Raw genomic sequence first — 17,106 nt, forward strand, 5'->3', positions numbered from 1 at the left:
GTGGAGGAAACCCCAAAAGTGGGAGGGTGGCGGCGCGCTTTATGGTTGCGAACACGCCTCCATATATATATATATATATATCTATGGAGTGGCGTTTGTATGTGTAGCGGTGAGTGACTTATTACACACTTTATATTCTATATTCAAAAAGTACAAAGTTTAGGACTGTTAGTGAAAACATAAAATGCAGTCGGAGATCCGTATATTTTCATTTCCTAGAATTTTTAGTTTTGCTGGTTTTATTTATTTAATTTTATATGAGTGACATAGATTTATCAACTAATCTTTCAGTACAGAGGAGTTTTCGACAGGTGGCAGTACCTGCTTGGGTTTCGGAGACCTGTTAGCTGTCTCGTTTCCTTGCTTGTATTGATCCTTTGTGCTTTGCTTTACGTTTTGTGAGAGTTGTATGAAGTTGAAATTATTAAACGAAAAATTAAGCCCAGATTAAGACCAAAACGGAGGAAAACGTGGACATCGCGGGACTCCTATATTCCCAGCTATGTGCTCTGTCGGTCGGTTGTCCAGAACAACCCCATCCCTGCTCCCTGAAAACTAAAACTGCTGGTTTTGGCGAAACCAAGTGTGGTGAATGCTATACCAACAGTCATGTTCGCAAAACCAGTAGGTGATGAGGTTCGGGAAAACACTGGTTAACTGTATTTCTGGTGCAGTGTCATTTCGCGACTTGAATACTCTGGCATGCAGTGATTTTGGTCCCAAGTCCTATGAGTTCCTCTCCAGAAGATGTTGTAAGAATATGCCCATTACTGTACATCACAGGAATCACTGTAGTTGCATCACAAACCACCGAGTTTATCACATATCTTGCATCCACTTCTCAGTGTTTGGTATCTTAATTATTATCTGTCTGCATGATGCTGTAATTGCTGATTATCTATTGCTTTGGTGACAGCAGCAGCGAACTCCTGCCTTGGTCAGGTGCCAATAAAGGTTCTGATTCTGATACAATTTACAATGTGGGAAACACAGAAAAAGAGTAATTCTGTAGTAATTTTATCATAAGCACACATTCACACACACACATTCACACACACACACAGACACACACAGACACACACACACACACAGACACACACACACTCACACACACACACACACACACACAGACAGACACACACACTCACACACACTCACACACACACTCACACACAGACACACACACTCACACACACTCACACACACACTCACACACAGACACACACAGACACACACAGACACACACACACACAGACACACACACACACACAGACACACACTCACACACACACACACACACACAGACACACACACTCACACACACTCACACACAGACACACACACACACACACACTCACACACACACACACACACACAGGTTTGTAATTATACCTTTGTGGGGACTCTCCATGCATTCCTATGGAGAAAACTCTAATCCCAACATGCAGACCTTAACCCCCAGCCCATCCCTAACCTTAACCATAAGTAACCAAACAAAATAGGAGACTTTGGGGTATTTTCAGTTTTCTGATTGCAGTCATAGATTTTTTTTTATAAGATTGACTCTCCCCTTGTGAGAACCGAAAAGGTGGTCCCCACAATGTAATATATACATGACCCCCCCCCCCCCCACATTTGGTAGGCTGACCACCATGATGCATCCCTGAAACAACCAGAATGGAGAGACTGTTTACCCTTTAGCCTCGAGTGACTCTGGCAGCGCAAGATGCAGGACTGAGGACTGGTCTGTCTGCCGCTTTCTGCACATCTGACCCCCCAGCCACTGGGCCTGGCTGAGGGCCGAGGCCCTTTTAGAGTAGAGAGCCTTTATTGTCATACTTCTCACCCTCACACCTCCCCCCTTACCCCCTTGAGGTGGGACCTGCTTTAGCCTTAAGTGTCTGTGGGGGCCGGTCCATTTCTCCCACCTAAAGGGGTGCTTTTCAGGAATGAAGTTTCGCAGACACACTCTCTGGGTCACAGTCCTCCCACCTCCTCTTGAAAAGACATTTATAAATATCAGCCGTAACTCAAATATATTTTAATTACACTTTAACATTTCAGCTTTAATCGCTTTATTATTATACTTGACCCTTCACTGTGAAGGGCAATTTATCTTTTTAACGTTAATATTAATTTTCAGTGTTCTTTGCCAGCAGTTAATTTCTTCCTCTGTACCCTGTTGCCTTATTTTTTTTTTCAAAATGGCTTCCAGGGTGAGGGTAAGACGTGAAAAAGGCACGTCGCAACCTTTGCCGTCCGTTGGCGGCAATTAGCGGGAGGGGGAGCTGATGGGACACAGAGGTCCTTTCAGTGGATGCCGACGTGCACCCTGGCGGGTCTGCGAGCCAGAGGAGCGCCTCTGTGTGGAAGGAAATAGCGCCACGGCTGATTAAAAACATTATTCACACTAAAGTCTGACTTAGCTCTGCTTGGATCCAGCTCTCAAACATCGGCGTCCAGGCAGCATTTTAAAAAATGCTAACCAGCTCATTTTTTTCTCCAGTATTAATTTTTTTTGGATCTCAGAACAACAAATGACTGTAAACCTACTGTAGAGAGAAATAAATGTATAGTATACATCTGCAAAATTTCACGTAAATGTACCATAGAGGCTGCGTGATTAAAATATAATTAAAGTGACTGAAGTGTAATTAATCTGATAATAACGAGACACAAGTCTGGAATTCCATGGAAATACTGACAGACGATTCCTCTGATAATCATCGATTTCTGTACATATTGACTTCTGGGACGACTTCACAGATTTCCTGTTAGTTACTTTACAATAAATATAAATCTTAATTTTAAATACAATCACACCTAAAATCATAATTTACTGGAATTCATGAATCATGGATATTTTTGTATTTCTCAGTCATGTTTTGTATGTTGTAAAAAAAAACAAAAAACGTCTGTAAAAAATCCTGTACAGGGAGTTTTCACAACGGCTGAGAGATGAGAGATGAATCCGTCTTGAAGAACACTGGATTGCTACATCACCTGTATCTGCACACGTGCTTGTAGGTCAGAGAAATGGATTTTCTGCTTTGCACCCCCTTTCTGTGTGATTCCATCCTGAAAGTCTCTTCCTTCCTGCACTGGGTGTAAGTTAGAGCGCCCTCTACCTTGTGGGTGGAAAATGGGGTCGTTTTTATAAAGGATCACATATGTCATGGAAAGGAAAGCCTGTGATCTCCAGCTGTACTTAACAACTGGTCTTCTTCATATCTTCTTCATTTTGGAAAAATTTTATCAACATACACAGTTTAGCGTCGTATGCCCGCTATAGATGTTTGGCAGTTCACATCTTTACTGGATTATCTTATTCTACAGCCCCAAGTGTGCAGCGTATCAAAGTTAGAGTTTAGCACTTTAGATCTTAGCTATTTGCACACACCCTTAAAGTACAACTAAGTGTCTCGCAGGGCAGCTTGTAGATTAGTAGAAAAAGAGATGGTATGAAAAACCTGCTGACTATTGAATTCGAGCCCAGGTGCGACCCTTGGATGAAGATCCTCAGTGTAAATCCAGATGCATGAGTGAGAGAAACTGCAGGTTATTCCGGGAAAGGGTGTCATCTATGCTACTGTCAACGTTGGTAAGAGAGGCCAACTTGTCACCTATCTGAGAAGAAGGCGTCAGCATTAATTTAGCTGTGCAAATGGTTCCGTCTTTGCCCTTTATGTAAATTTGACCTGAACCGTCGTTTCTCGCCTGCTTTGATTGCGCTGTGTGTGTCACGCTTCCATACCTGTACCTTTGCAGTCTGATTCGCCACCACATAGGCGTGCCACTGTTTGAGAAGCACTGACCACTGCTTGTTTTAGGAAGAAGTACGTTTTGAAGCGTGCCCTGCACTATATATTACCGATCAAGGGAACGGACACAGGAGCCACTGAGTGAGAGGACAAGCTGTTAACTTCAAGGCCGATGTCCAGGGAAGGGCTCTGCAGCTCTGCCTCGTTGGGGTTTGAAGAAAAACTCAAGCTTGCAACTGAAAAAATCTGCCCTTCCATCGAGGAGGTTGTCCAGAGTTCGGAGCCTGTTAGCTTGAACGCTTCATGCTAATAGCAAAAGGTTAAATAAGCCTCAATAGAAAAACACTGATGAAAAAGATATTTTCAATGAGGTAATTCTCCTTTCCCACATTGGTATCGTTCAAGCGCAGGCCCTACTCACTCTCTACTCACCCCAGACTCTGTGTTTAACGTGGAATTGCAAACTGCTCACCGCTTCTGCTTGGCGGTATCACGTTTTGCCACAACCACATTGTACGAGCGAGTTAATGCGCCCTCGTGAAACACAATATGGACATCCGCGGAGGGGCCAAGTCAGGTGGTGGGTTCGTTCATTCACAACGTCGGAGCCTGATTTCCCATCATATATGAAGCGGTTCTGTTTTTCTCCTGGCCCCAGAACCTGCAGCCTGAGCTTATACCTGGTGTAAGCCCTTTCCCAGAAACCAACACTTGTTTCGTTTTCCTGCGCATTTCCTGAAATGATTGCCTGTCGTGTTGTGATCCTTCTCACGGTGCTGCTAAACGTGTTTCCGGTCCTCATCCCAGATAAACTTCTAAATTTCTTCCTCCTGTCCCTGTGTCACCTGCTTCTGTTCTCTGTCCTGCCCAGAGCAAGTCTTCCATACATCTGCAAAAATGTTTTAACACCTTTATTGCAACTGCATGCAACGTTTAACAATCTTTAAGTAACACCTCCATTTTTAAAATTGTGCTATCGTCTGCTTCACACCGTCTGTGGCCAGGCAAAGAGAAGCCTGTTAAGACACTTTCGCGGAACACAAAGGCACAGAGGAAACAGCATATCTGCAAGCTTTTCGGTGTTGAGCTGAAGATCCAGCCTGGAATGCAGAGAATATCATTTTTAAATCTATTTTATGGGCCATAAGTCAGCAAATAACCTAAAAAAGGTCTGTCTGGTGTTGGGACACCAAGGGTAAGTTTACATAGACCGATGACATGTTGGTTTGCTGGTAATGTGACAACTGATCAATGAGACTGATCACTCAGAACTATGCGTGCCTGTGTCTGCCGTCTATGGTCGAGATGCATCATGGGGTGGCGGTGAGTCCTCCTCGATGCCTTTTTATGAAATCCGGTGAAAAGCAATGCAAGCAGCCCACTCATAGCATCCCTCCTCTGCCTGCTCTCCACCTCTCCATTTATTGTGTCCTTCCATGGGGTGGTGGGGGGGGGGGTCATGACCACCACCTGCTGCAGCAAAAGGTGTAGGAACCCTCTGCCTGACTCTTAACTTAATGACACGCGCAAACCTCTCTGAGAAGCTTGAGCAAACTTTGGATCGGCTTGGGAAATGTACCAGGGTCAGTATTTGTGCCTCATCAAAGTGAGACCTCTGGATATGTTTGGAGAAAACGTTTGGGACACTGGATAAGATTTTGTGAACTGAATTCATTTCTTAAGACTCTGATACAGACCGAGCACGAAGCCAGTCATCAGTGCATCGCCTCCATATACATTTGGGTTTGTCAACGCCTGGTCGGCAGCCAGCTACCCAGCAGGCCCCTGCAGGCGCACAGCGACTAGTGAGAATAGCTCACCAAAGTGACCAAAATACCCTGTTTGAGTATAAATATCTCTGAATGAAGATGGCATAGAAGGACTTTAAATGCTGCTCTATTTTAACACTTCAGTCTGTAAAATTTTGAAAATTCATGTGACGCACGAATGAAACTGGTTTCTGTCGTCTTGTCGATACGTTAATTTTCCTGATAATTTTTTACAGGAAGTCTTTCATGCACATGCAAGTATGCATCAGTAGGAATCACCAAGAGTTTATTGTCTGTAATGATTGCTGTGATAGGAATGATTAAATGGCCACTGTTAGAAGACGATTAGGCCGATCAGAATTTACCCATTTTCAGAACCTCGTGCACAAGGACACAAGGGCCTCCAGAATGCATTTTTTAGCTTTCCCACCAGGGGGCACTGCAACTGGAGGAAGTTGGGCTGCAGCAAAATAAATAAATACAAACACATCCACAGAGTGGGCCCCAGCGCTGCCTCCAGCAGGGTCTGTGCCTGCGTCATTTGCCTGTGAGTGGCCTTGGGCGGAGCTTCACAATAAGACCCTCTTTGAGTGCATATCCTTTCTCCTTCACACACTAAAGTATTGACACAGCCTCTCAGAGTCTGTCAGGGTGCCTGCCTTCTCCAGTGGGGAAGTGTGTGTGTGTATATGTGTGTGTGTGTCTGTTCTACTCTCCTGAGCAATAAATGAATGGATATATTATGGAACGACGCCCGAGACCTCCAGTCTACCTGCATCAGCATGCCCGAGTGATTATTAAATATTGACTAAATCATTTTTTTCTGTTTTATAAATACATTTGGCACCGTGCTGCAGCGGCGGTCAGTGACATGTCCTCGGACCAGAAGCTGGAATAAGGGGCTTCTTCAGGCAGCTCAAATCTGCCTCCTCAAAGGACCAAAACCACAGCCTCACAACTTCCATCCATCCATTCATTCTCTGTATCCACTTGTCCTATACGGGGTCACAGGGCTCCAGAGCCTATACCGGGGGGTATGGGCATAAGGGAATAACCTAGGGTGGGGCGCCAATCAATCACAGTGTGTACATACACACACACACACACGCACCAAGTAACCAAGCAAAATACAAGAGTTTTTGCATTTTTAGTGTTTTTCATAGCAGTCATAGATTTCTATAAAATAGAACTTTCCCTTATAGGGGCCAGGAAACTGAGGAAAAAAACTGGAACCGGATATTTATCAGATTATGGGGACACTCACATGCACACACACACACACACACACGCAATCTGCTAACCCAAATTAACCTTAAGCATGTTTTTGGACTGTGGGGTGCCAACCAGAGAAACCAGGAGGAAACCTCTTGACGACATGGGGAGGACATACAAACTCCACAGGCGCAGCCAGAGGCGGAGACTCGAACCCCAGTCCCAGAGACATGAGGCCACAGATGCTCACCGCTCCCCTCTCCATCCCCTTAATCCCTGAAATAATCTCAGACTGACTCTTCCCTTGTGCCAGATTTGGGCCACAATGTGTCGCATTGATGTCAACATGCCGTCGAACAGTTGTCATGAATATGATGTAATGAAATATTGGTGTATTTAGTGAGTTTAGCGGGTTGCAGTTTTTTTTTTTCTTCCAAAAAGACCTCGTCCCAACATTCCCAATCAAGTCATGACTTTAGCCTTTTCTGCATGAATGCCACACCTCTCTTTTCCAAGAAAGCAAGATGGATTACAGGGAACCGAAGCCAGGATTATCCTGGACAGGGAGAAGCATGTCAGTGGAAACGCGTCGTCTAGAGCTGTTTTACTCAGTGAGGTCGTGCGCCCCCGCCCGTGCAGACATGCGTCCATATTGGACCCTGTTTCTCCATCAGCAATGAGCTGCTTCCCCGCATGAGCAGGGCTGTGGTTGGCTATAACCCCACTGGGCCAATTCAGCCTGACTTGCCCTCAGAAGACTCCTGGAGTCTTTCCCCCCCACGTGTATGTGCTAACGTCAAACTTCAGCTCTGCAAAAAATTCATACAATAAAATTCCAGCCACCCCACCCCCAGCTTGGCCCCACAGATAATGCCCTTACTCCAAGAACCGCTCTCAGATGAAGCATATTTCAGAACTCAAACAGTAGGGCAGTGTTTCCCAGCCCGGTCCTCGGGGACCCCCAGTCGGTCCACGACTTTGCTCCCTCCCAGCTCCCTGCCAGACAGGCCACATTTTTAGGGTGCTGGGATGGAACAAAAAGGTGGATCATCTGCCACATGCTGGACGGAGAAATCAGCCCCTCAGAGGGCCACGTCCATGGTCACCTTACCACAAAACCTGTCCGGCGTACAGAACACTGGGAGAAAGCTGCAGATTCTCTGAGTCCCCCAGCACAGAGACCCCAGCAAACTCAACAGGAAGAGACCTTAGCCCTCGCTGACCCCCCTCCCCCCCAGCCCCAGCTTCCCATGAAGCTGTGCTGAAATGCAAGCCTTTCCCCCTGATGCTCAGGGGGGCCGTGAACCCCAAAGGGAGGACATTCACCTCTTTGTCCTGAATAAAAAAAGAGGTTTTTTAAGAGATTCTCTTTGTTTAGTTTTCCTAAATCTATGGTACATGGAGAACAAACTCACATTATTGTAGGTTACGGCTGTTTCGTTCTGAGTGATCGCCAAAACAAATCCAGAGAACCTAGTGTTTGGTATCGCCTCTCAGCACTTTGAGAAACGGACCCCTTTGTGCCACATTCGTTTAAAGGTCCTTGTCTATGCTGCCAGCAGTTTTATTAATCCTGCATGGTCCACAAGGGTTTTGTGGCATCGAATTTCTGACTGTAGAGTACCAGATTGGATATGTGAGATCCAGCAGGGGGCGCTCTTCCCACCAGTCATACAATAAAAGGGCGCTGATTAAGATGGCGTCCATCCAGAGCCCAGGGGTCAGACAGCTCTTGCGGATGGGGGCCGGACTCACACAGGCTCCGCTGACCTTCACCCGTCACTCTATTAAACAAGGAAACACATTTAAGGTGGGGTCCAGCGAATCACTGAACAGATGCTCTTTGTGGATGCAGTCAGGAAATATCTCTGGCTTCTCTCCCTGTGGATGGAAAGTATGGCGCCTGTCTGCTGACCACCTTAAAAAAAAAAAAAAAAAAACTGAAAGTTATGTGCATCATTACAAACTTCACCGAGGATCATCTGATGTTACACTTACCGGATGCTTTTATCTAAAGCGGCGTACAGCAGAGGGAATGGTTGCAATTTACTGCCCTCTGAGCAATCAGAGCCCATCGTCTTTGGGTCGTTAGCATAATGGTCTGCTAGTTCAGCCACAGGAGCTCATTACAGCGGCCATCAAACGTTTTTATTTGTCGTTGTGCAAGAGGATTACAGGAGTACAATGAATTTTAATAGCTGACTACGTCATTTCATGAATAACACACAAATATACAAACATACAGTAATAATCAATAAATAAATGCTACACAAATATTAGACATTGAAATATATATATATATATATATATATCTGTGGGAATTTAGGTGGAGATATTTTCCTTAAAAAGCTCTGTGTATATTGCCCGGCTGTGACGTAACCATGTAAAGATGCGATGTACACAGAGATGAGTTTTAGGTAACTTAAGAAGCCATACAGTAAGTGAAGTTACTGATTGTCATTGTTGACACACCACAGCACACAGTGCACCACAGTGAAATGCATCTCCTCCATTTAACCCACATAGGACATAGCAGCGGGTAGCTACATTTTAGCACCTGGGGAGCAGTACCTTAGGAGTGGTACCTTGCTCAGGACACCTCAGTGGTGCCTTGCTGGTCAGGGATTTGAACTAGCAACCTTTCGATCACAAGCACACTTCCCAAACGTTAGGGCACCACTGTCCCAGAAAAGAGGGATTTCCCCACAAGGAAAACCATTTAGACAAATACTAAAAAGCAAATTTTAAAAACAGTGCAGAAGGGTCAGTCAGTCACAGCAGTGTTACGTGTTATGGGGGATGGAGGGGGGCTGATGTGCCATCGGTAGTTGCTCCTCTAACCAGTAGAAGAGCCAGGCTGAGCTACGTGTGGACCTGTGTCCTTTATTCTGACCGGAAAAGATTAAACAGATGATATATCCAGGGTGGGCAGGGTCTGACACACCCTTGAGTGGCCTCCAGAGGCTGTGGTTAGTGTAAGTGCTCTCACTGCCTGCTGCCTGTAGTTCAGTGATGAGTTCGCCATCACCATTACCATCGTACTGTCCTGGATGGTGCCCTGTGTAACCTGGAATAGACTCCTAACCAGGACACGTAATGACAGATAATAATAATTGTATTTGCATTAAATTACGGGCTGGCATGGTGGTGCAGTGATTAGCACTGTTGCCTCACACCACTGCGACCCAGGTTCGAGTCTCCACCTGGGTCACATGTGTGCGGAGTTTGCATGTTCTCCCCGTGTCGTCGTGGGGTTTCCTCCGGGTACTCCGGTTTCCCCCCACAGTCCAAAGACATGCTGAGGCTAATTGGAGTTGCTGAATTGCCTGTAGGTGTGCATGTGTGAGTGAATGGTGTGTGAGTTTGCCCTGCGATGGGCTGGCCCCCCATCCTGGGTTGTTCCCTGCCTCGTGCCCATTGCTCCCGGGATAGGCTCCGGACCCCCCGCGACCCAGTAGGATAAGCGGTTTGGAATTAAATTATGCAATTTAAGCCTCTTTCAGTTAATCATCCAGCATGATATCTAGTAGCGGGAGAAAGATGTTCGCTGCTGCCCTCTAGTGGCCCCTTTGATCACTGCCGTAAACACTGCTCCAGTTATGCAGTTGCTTCAGTCCCAATCCCCACCACAAAGTTTATGTCAAGATTTACAGGCAGCTGCTGCCTTGGATATTTTAGGCAGCTATAGATGGGATTAGCTCATAAATAATGTACATGCTTTTATATCTCCAGTCTACTTAAAGACTTGCCTTGTCTGCGTCAGCTGTTTATAAAATGCCCCTTTTCATTCGGAGCACATGGCCCACTATGACCTCGCCTCTCCACAGGCCCCCACCCAACTGCACCCACAGTTCCCAGCATGGGGACAGCACATGGGCCTAGAGCCAAACGAAGGCCCTCTATGGACAGATGCTGTTTCCAGACAGAGTCCAAAGGGGGGGACGTCAGGGACAAAGGAACTGTGCTCTGACGTCGGGCATTATGGGCTCCTGCTGGGGCACCGGCTGCAGACAAGGCCCGGCCTGTGGTGCTGGGGGGGCCGACACTGGCAGCCGCTGTGAGAGAGGGTGGGTGTCGCTCACCGTTCTGGGTGAGTTGTGTGTGTTTTCCTTGTCCTGGACACACCAGTCGCTCCTGGGTCAGTAACCTTTACACTGTCTTTTATTCTCACCTTCCTTTTGTGTTTTTATGTTGTTAGAAGCAAACATATTTGCTTTATATGGGTATAGCAAGGAATTCTGGACCCCCCAACAAAATGTCACCTTGGGGCCCCTTGGCGGGGCCCCTCGGCAGGGCCTTCATCAGCGATTTTGGGCTCCATGAAAGCAGGCCCCCAACCCAGACCAGTCATATTATGTTTGTGATTTTAGGGCCCTTGGAATCAACCAACCCCCCCCACCCCCAAACAGCCCTCTCATGGTGGCCATGCTGCCATGTCAGAAATTACATACTACACACAATATACCGGTACTACAGGCAGATTGTCAGGCAGTCTGTCAGGCGTGCTATAACCCCTAAAAAAGTGAGAAATTGTAGTCAGGCTATTTTTCCTACATAAGCAAAAATATCACTAGAGTGGGGGGGCCATACTGATTCCATAAGACATTTGATGAGACCTTTCTGATTTTTCTTGAAAAGAATCACGGAAGGTTCGTCTGAGTTTAAAAATAGCGGCCATGGGAGAAGTCTCACATTACTCCCACACTAAGAGACTCATGCCATCTTTAGACGTGATTTCTGCGAGACCTACACTGCTCCTCCAGCTGACTTCCCTACCTGACCACCTCTGACGGGTCAAGCTGAATTTACTTCACAAAGAAAACGAATCATTTCTACATTTCTGGCAGCTGTAATTACAGCCACATAAATAAATAAATAAAAAGTTAATCACAGATACACTGAAAATGTCCAGAAAGATCGGTGTGAGTCATAACACAAAAGAATGTTATGATCTTTCTAGAGAGATATATAAATTAGGCAAGTACATAAATTACAATAAGTAAATGTTATAAACAAACAAACAAGTCCCTAAAGGCAAAGCAGCAAACGGACAGAACAGAACCAGGCTTATTCCTCCAAGCATGTAGGGTATTCCTCAGGCTGAAGTCCTGGCCTGAAAGATGCCCCGCTAACCGGCCTGGGGGGGTCGGCCGTGGTTTTGATGGCCTGACACTCAACAGAGGCCCAGCAGGAGTGAGAAGTGCATTCGACCGGGTGGAAACTGTAATTTTACATAAAATTGGGGGTTGTTGTTGTGTCAGCTTGCGTATTTACAGTAGTACTAGGTTATAATGACAGTCTCGGTTTTCACGGGCAAGTAAGGGTGCTGATTTGAAGCCACTACTCTGTATTGAGATGATATTTCAGCTTTATTTACATGTTTTATTACTTGTTTCAAGCACCATTAAAGGCTCTTCATTATATGACAGGTAGGTCTAATTTGGGTTTTTAAAAATGTAACGTATGTTTAAATGTGTAACATTTTTATGGCAAACTCGTGAACTTCGTTTGATGCGGATAGAGGGCTGAACTGGGCGTCGTTCATTTTGTAACTTGATTTATTTGTAATTCATGTTTTAGTGCATTTTAACAAAGAATAATGTTGAGAACAACGTGTGTGGTTCCTGATATGTCTGGAACATCGCCCGGAAGGCAGTAAACTAAATCTTATCTTATTAAATCCATTTAAAGCATTTAAGAAAAAAGATTTTTCTTAATTTGGCACATAAGAAAATATCGCGTGTCACAGTAACACAAACGGGAAAAAGCGCCGCGCGGAGGTTTATCCGTGATACTGGAATAACGTGTAAAGGTGGAAGGCAGCAGCCGAACCGGGCATCAGAGGCGGAACCCGGGCTCAGGCCGCTTTCCGCAGCCCTTGGGAGGAACCTGGAGCTCGGGAAACGCCACCAAAGCCGAGGCAGGAAATGCGCTGACCGATGGTGGCCGATGGAGACCGATGGAGGCCGATGGCAGTCGATAGCGGCCGATGGAGGCCGATGGAGGCCGATGGCGGCCCGGGCGCCCGGCTGCCGCTTCCAGAGGAGCGCGTCTGCGGCTCCTATTGGTCCGCGTCACTGTTTATGTTGCTCCTGCACTAAGGGGAGGGGGGAGGAAGCGGACAGACGTCAACAGGAGTCGCTCGACAGAGCCGTAAGTACAGCTTCGGGTCCGGATCGCCGGCTTTTAACGTTAAACATAAAAGGAGAATAAAAGGAGGCAGCCAGCGGGCGGCTCTGTAAACGCCGAGTCCCGTGGACGCCGCGGCAGCTTCGGCGTTGCGCGATCGGGGCGGTGAATCGCTCTGTGGATCAACAAGTCAACAAGCTAGGTCCAGCTTACCAGCATTTCTTACATATTACTGTATGCATGTTTTCCACTGTTGCTGTCCAGTTAACGCATTGGTGCACTGGCGTGCTGCTATAATGTGGATTTATCCTGCAGATTCATTCACTGCCACGGGTCCCGTCTAAGTTGCGTTGTTCGTTTTGCATTGTTATTAAAGACTCGTGTTTTTCACACTTTATGTCCCGAAGGGGTGTATAGGCGCCTAGTCAGGTGTATGGCTTGTACTTGATGATCGAAGGGTAGGGTTAGAGTAATGGCGAGCTCAGCCGTCTCGGGAGAGGGTCACATCGGTGCTGGCAGTGATCTTAAGGTTCTTGACAAGGGGGTTAAAGGTGTCAGTCTGCTGTCCGACGGTGTCGACCCAGCAGCACGAGGTGGTCGGTGTGGGTTCCCGCTAAAGATCGAATGCTGCCCCCTCTACTAGCATTTTCCTCCTGGTTGAGGACTACCCCAATCCATGGAACCCCCCAGGATGAGCTTTGATCTAGTGTCCCTTACTGTCTGGAGGGTGTGAGCATGTACAGCAGTGGTTGTAGGAAGAGTCTTCCAAGTTGCCCTTATTAATTATTTATTTAATGCACGTGTTTTGTTCTTTGCAGCTTAAAAGGGTGTATAATTAAACTGAAATCATCCTCCCTGGAGAAAGGTCAGGTCTGAATTGCTGTGTATATCCTGGGGAGGCCGTTACCCCGGCTGAATGTGCGTGTGTCTCTCTTTCTATACAGTGAGCCGTCGGTCTGCCTTTGCTCTCCGCACATCTCAGCTTCTCGGCTCCTAATCAGCTCCGCATGACGAAGCTTCAAGGTTCATTATGCAGCCGTCATGCCAACCTGCTCCCGTCGGACAGTGAGCCCGCGGTGCCGAGTTACACACTTCCTGAGGCGTGTCGGCCTTTTTCTCTTTGATTCGACTGTCCTCAGAAAGCAAGACTTTGTTTTTCCGCTTCTCACAGAGACGGCGTCCTATTGGGTGGAGGGGCTTGTGTATTGGTGGGTTGGGAATTTGTAGTTGTTGAGAGATTCTCCTGTAACACACTGTAGAGTAAGTGGTGTTGATTGTGTTAACCTGCTGCTACCTAAGTGCGATTCCCTTGCCTCCAGTTACTGGAAAGGTTTGACACGAGGTTTATCTTCTCTTGTATGGTGTGGGTGTAAGATGGTTCTAGCACTGTTCTGCCTGCGGCATCTATCCCACCCAGCATGACTGCCCTTTAACTTGCCGTCGACTAAGTAGGAAGACCGGGTTTCTTCTCAGCCTGTAGTGTGTCCGCACTGGCAGGTTGGCCGGTAGGGGGGCGCGACCCCCTGTATGTGGTGCCCACCTGCATTTTTGACGCTGACCTTCAGGAAACTTTTGCTTATGCTGCACATGAATTTCCTGCTTCCCTGGTGGCTGTATCTCCTTGCTCAGCTTGTCCCAGTACGGTGTGCTTAGTCTCCCTCGTACCTGAGGGCAGGTGATCTGTTGTTTGGCTTTCCTTTGTGTCTGTCTGCTAATCAAATAGATAATTACAGACATGCCCCCATATCCTTTGTCTACCAGAATCGGTGTCTGTCCTCTGTCCGTTGTGGGCTCCGATAATCCTTTTCCCCTAAAGTGATGGACTGATTGTCATCTGCTGCTGGGTAGATTAAACAAATTGGATTTCCACCTGTGGCTCTCGACTTAACCGTGAGCAGCCATGTAAGAGACTGCTGCAGTGAAGATCTTGGCACAGGACTGGGTGAGAATCGCGCACCTGTGTGTGTGTGTGTGTGTGTGTGTGTGTGTGTGTGTGTGTGTGTGTGTGTGTGTGTGTGTGTGTGTGTGTGTGTGTGTGTGTGTGTGCGCGTGCGTGTTTTTAACCTCTGAGAGGTTGTGCCCAGGCTTTGTATGTCTGAGGGGGTGTGTTGTTCAGCGGGTTTGGGTGCTGTATCCATGACGCAAAGGTCGCCGGTTGAACTGGCAGAGCATTTTCACCGTTGAGCCCTTGAGGAAGCCCCCTAACCCCCCACCCCAGCTTCTCCAGGGGCTGTTTGACCTTGTTTTTAACAGTGTGTCTGTTTGGGTCAGATCATCTGCTAATAAATCAATAAGTAAAATACATTTCTGTTGGGGGAAAAGGAATGCAGTTATTTTACAGTTTTCTTCAGCAAAGGGAATTAATGGAATGATGATTCATACCTATTTAATGTGTTCCTGTTTTCTATGGGATGTTGATTACTGCTGGTGTATGTGTAGAATGTAGTCATATTTAAAAGTGTCCGAGTGTAAAATTGAACAACCCCGGATGTACGGTATTTGTATATAAACAAATCAGTATCCTGTCTGCTCAATGTCCTTCTTCATCTGGCCATTTTTACTTGGTGTATGTGGTTATAAGGTTTAATCGTCCAGCAGGAATTGTGCGTAGAGCAAGTAAGCCTATAGAAGCAGGCCTGCGGTTAAGGAGGGTTGGTTGTATGTGTCTGAGAATAGTGCTGTACTTGTGTGTGATTTTTTATTTTTATTTTGTAACATCCTCGTAAGTCTTCTCTGATTTTCATGCAGATCGTTTTGCGTTGCTGTGATTTTCCCCAAAGCATATCTTTCTTTAAGTATCTAATCCTATATGTAATCCTGCAAGTTGCGGCAGGTTTGCCCTGGTAGTCACTGTGCCTGCTTTGGCTTTAGCGTATGAGCATTTAGCCGACACAGTCTTCCCTGGCTGAGCGGCGTGTCTGCATCTTCTCACGCTCTGCAGTTACGGTCTGGGAAGGAATGCTGTCTGATACCTCTGTGGCATCAAAAAGAACCGCCTGGCATCTCCTGTGATACCAGTTTGGTGCAGGCTGTGAGCTCCGGGTGACAAGTCAGCCACCTCCGTGCCTGAAGTCGTATATTAATTATTATTATTATTATTATTATTATTTTTCTCTTAACCCGCGTTAGCGATTGCTAAAGAGGCCCACGCCGGCCCCAGAGGGCCAGTCTGGCTGTTGGATGCTTGGTTTTGATCTGAGGGTGGCTGCTGTTAGAGTGTCGGTCGGCGGGGGGGGGGGCGGGGGGGGACTCCCTTCCTCGTGTGGCTGCCTGAGGACTCCCTTTTGGCTCAGCCGGCTAATTGCTGTTATTTTCTCTCACAGGTGGTGCCTTTCCATGTCAGACAGAAGGGTGGAGGCTTCTGCAGTCACTCACAGAGCCCCTGCTAACTAACAGAGGTGGGCAGTTCAAGCCGGACTGTTCCTGCCACAGACAAAGAGACCGCGATACCCCTCCAGCTGCCTTCAGGTCGCCCCCCCCGGCTGCTCAGAGTTTCTAGGTTTAGGGGCACGGACTGCTCCTAAACGCCCCCCCCCCCCGAGACTTGGCGGTGCCCCACCGCTCTTCCCCTCACCCCCTGCGATGGCGCAGCATGACGCTGAGGGTCGCCTCGGTGGGCTGTGATGTCCGAGCCGAGCAGCCCCGGCGAGAGCCAGCGTGGCGCTCCCAGATTCTTCGTGGGCTGCGAGGACGATGACGGCGAGGGCTTGGGCAGCAGCATGAGGACGGACGCCGAGCTGGAGCTGTTCGAGGAGGAGGCCGATTCGGTGAGAAAGGCCGCCTGCCACAGTCCTCACACAGTCCGCGTTCGTAAAGCTCTTCCATTTCCGTAGCAGATTCATATTTTGCATCAGTTAGCAGTGGCCTGTAGATTTAGGCTTCATCCCAAAACTGATTTCCTGGCGGCTCCCTTTGCTTCCTCCCACTATGACTCGCCGTCTAATAAGTTGAAAGTTCACAGAGCTGATGAACGAGTGAGCAAGGAAGGTAGCATGGACAAAAAAAGCAGTATTGGGACACACTTGCATCCTCGATGACTTACCATGGTCTTCCTGTATGTGTGAAGTCATCACAACTTTAATGCCACGTCATGTGTGGGTGTCACCAAGGCTGAATTTCTCTGCTAAGGATCCTCTCAGCTAGACTTCCACACGCCCCCAGCGAAGGGGTGACTGATTGAAAATCAGCCCTTGATGACTGCCGGGGTGAAGGAAAGTCAGTGAAGGGGGTGCAAA

The 17,106-nt window shown here is 47.3% G+C and overlaps 1 protein-coding gene across 12 annotated transcripts in view; it reads left to right on the plus strand.

The window, feature by feature from the left end:
• The first annotated feature begins 12,777 nt into the window (after nucleotides 1–12,777).
• Nucleotides 12,778–17,106, plus strand: part of LOC125751404 (inositol hexakisphosphate and diphosphoinositol-pentakisphosphate kinase 2-like) — a 28,312-nt gene continuing 23,983 nt past the window's right edge. For 10 of the 12 annotated variants that reach the window (XM_049030136.1, XM_049030133.1, XM_049030134.1 and 7 more), the window contains exons 1-3: nucleotides 12,845–12,895; nucleotides 13,816–14,813; nucleotides 16,195–16,638. In XM_049030136.1, coding sequence (XP_048886093.1) covers nucleotides 16,495–16,638 — 144 coding nt within the window. In that variant the 5' untranslated portion in view covers nucleotides 12,845–12,895; nucleotides 13,816–14,813; nucleotides 16,195–16,494. The other 2 variants (XM_049030131.1, XM_049030132.1) reach the window with 2 other exon arrangements.

This window comes from Brienomyrus brachyistius, chromosome 11 (genome assembly GCF_023856365.1).
Source record: "Brienomyrus brachyistius isolate T26 chromosome 11, BBRACH_0.4, whole genome shotgun sequence".
Classification (NCBI taxonomy): Eukaryota; Metazoa; Chordata; class Actinopteri; order Osteoglossiformes; family Mormyridae; genus Brienomyrus; species Brienomyrus brachyistius.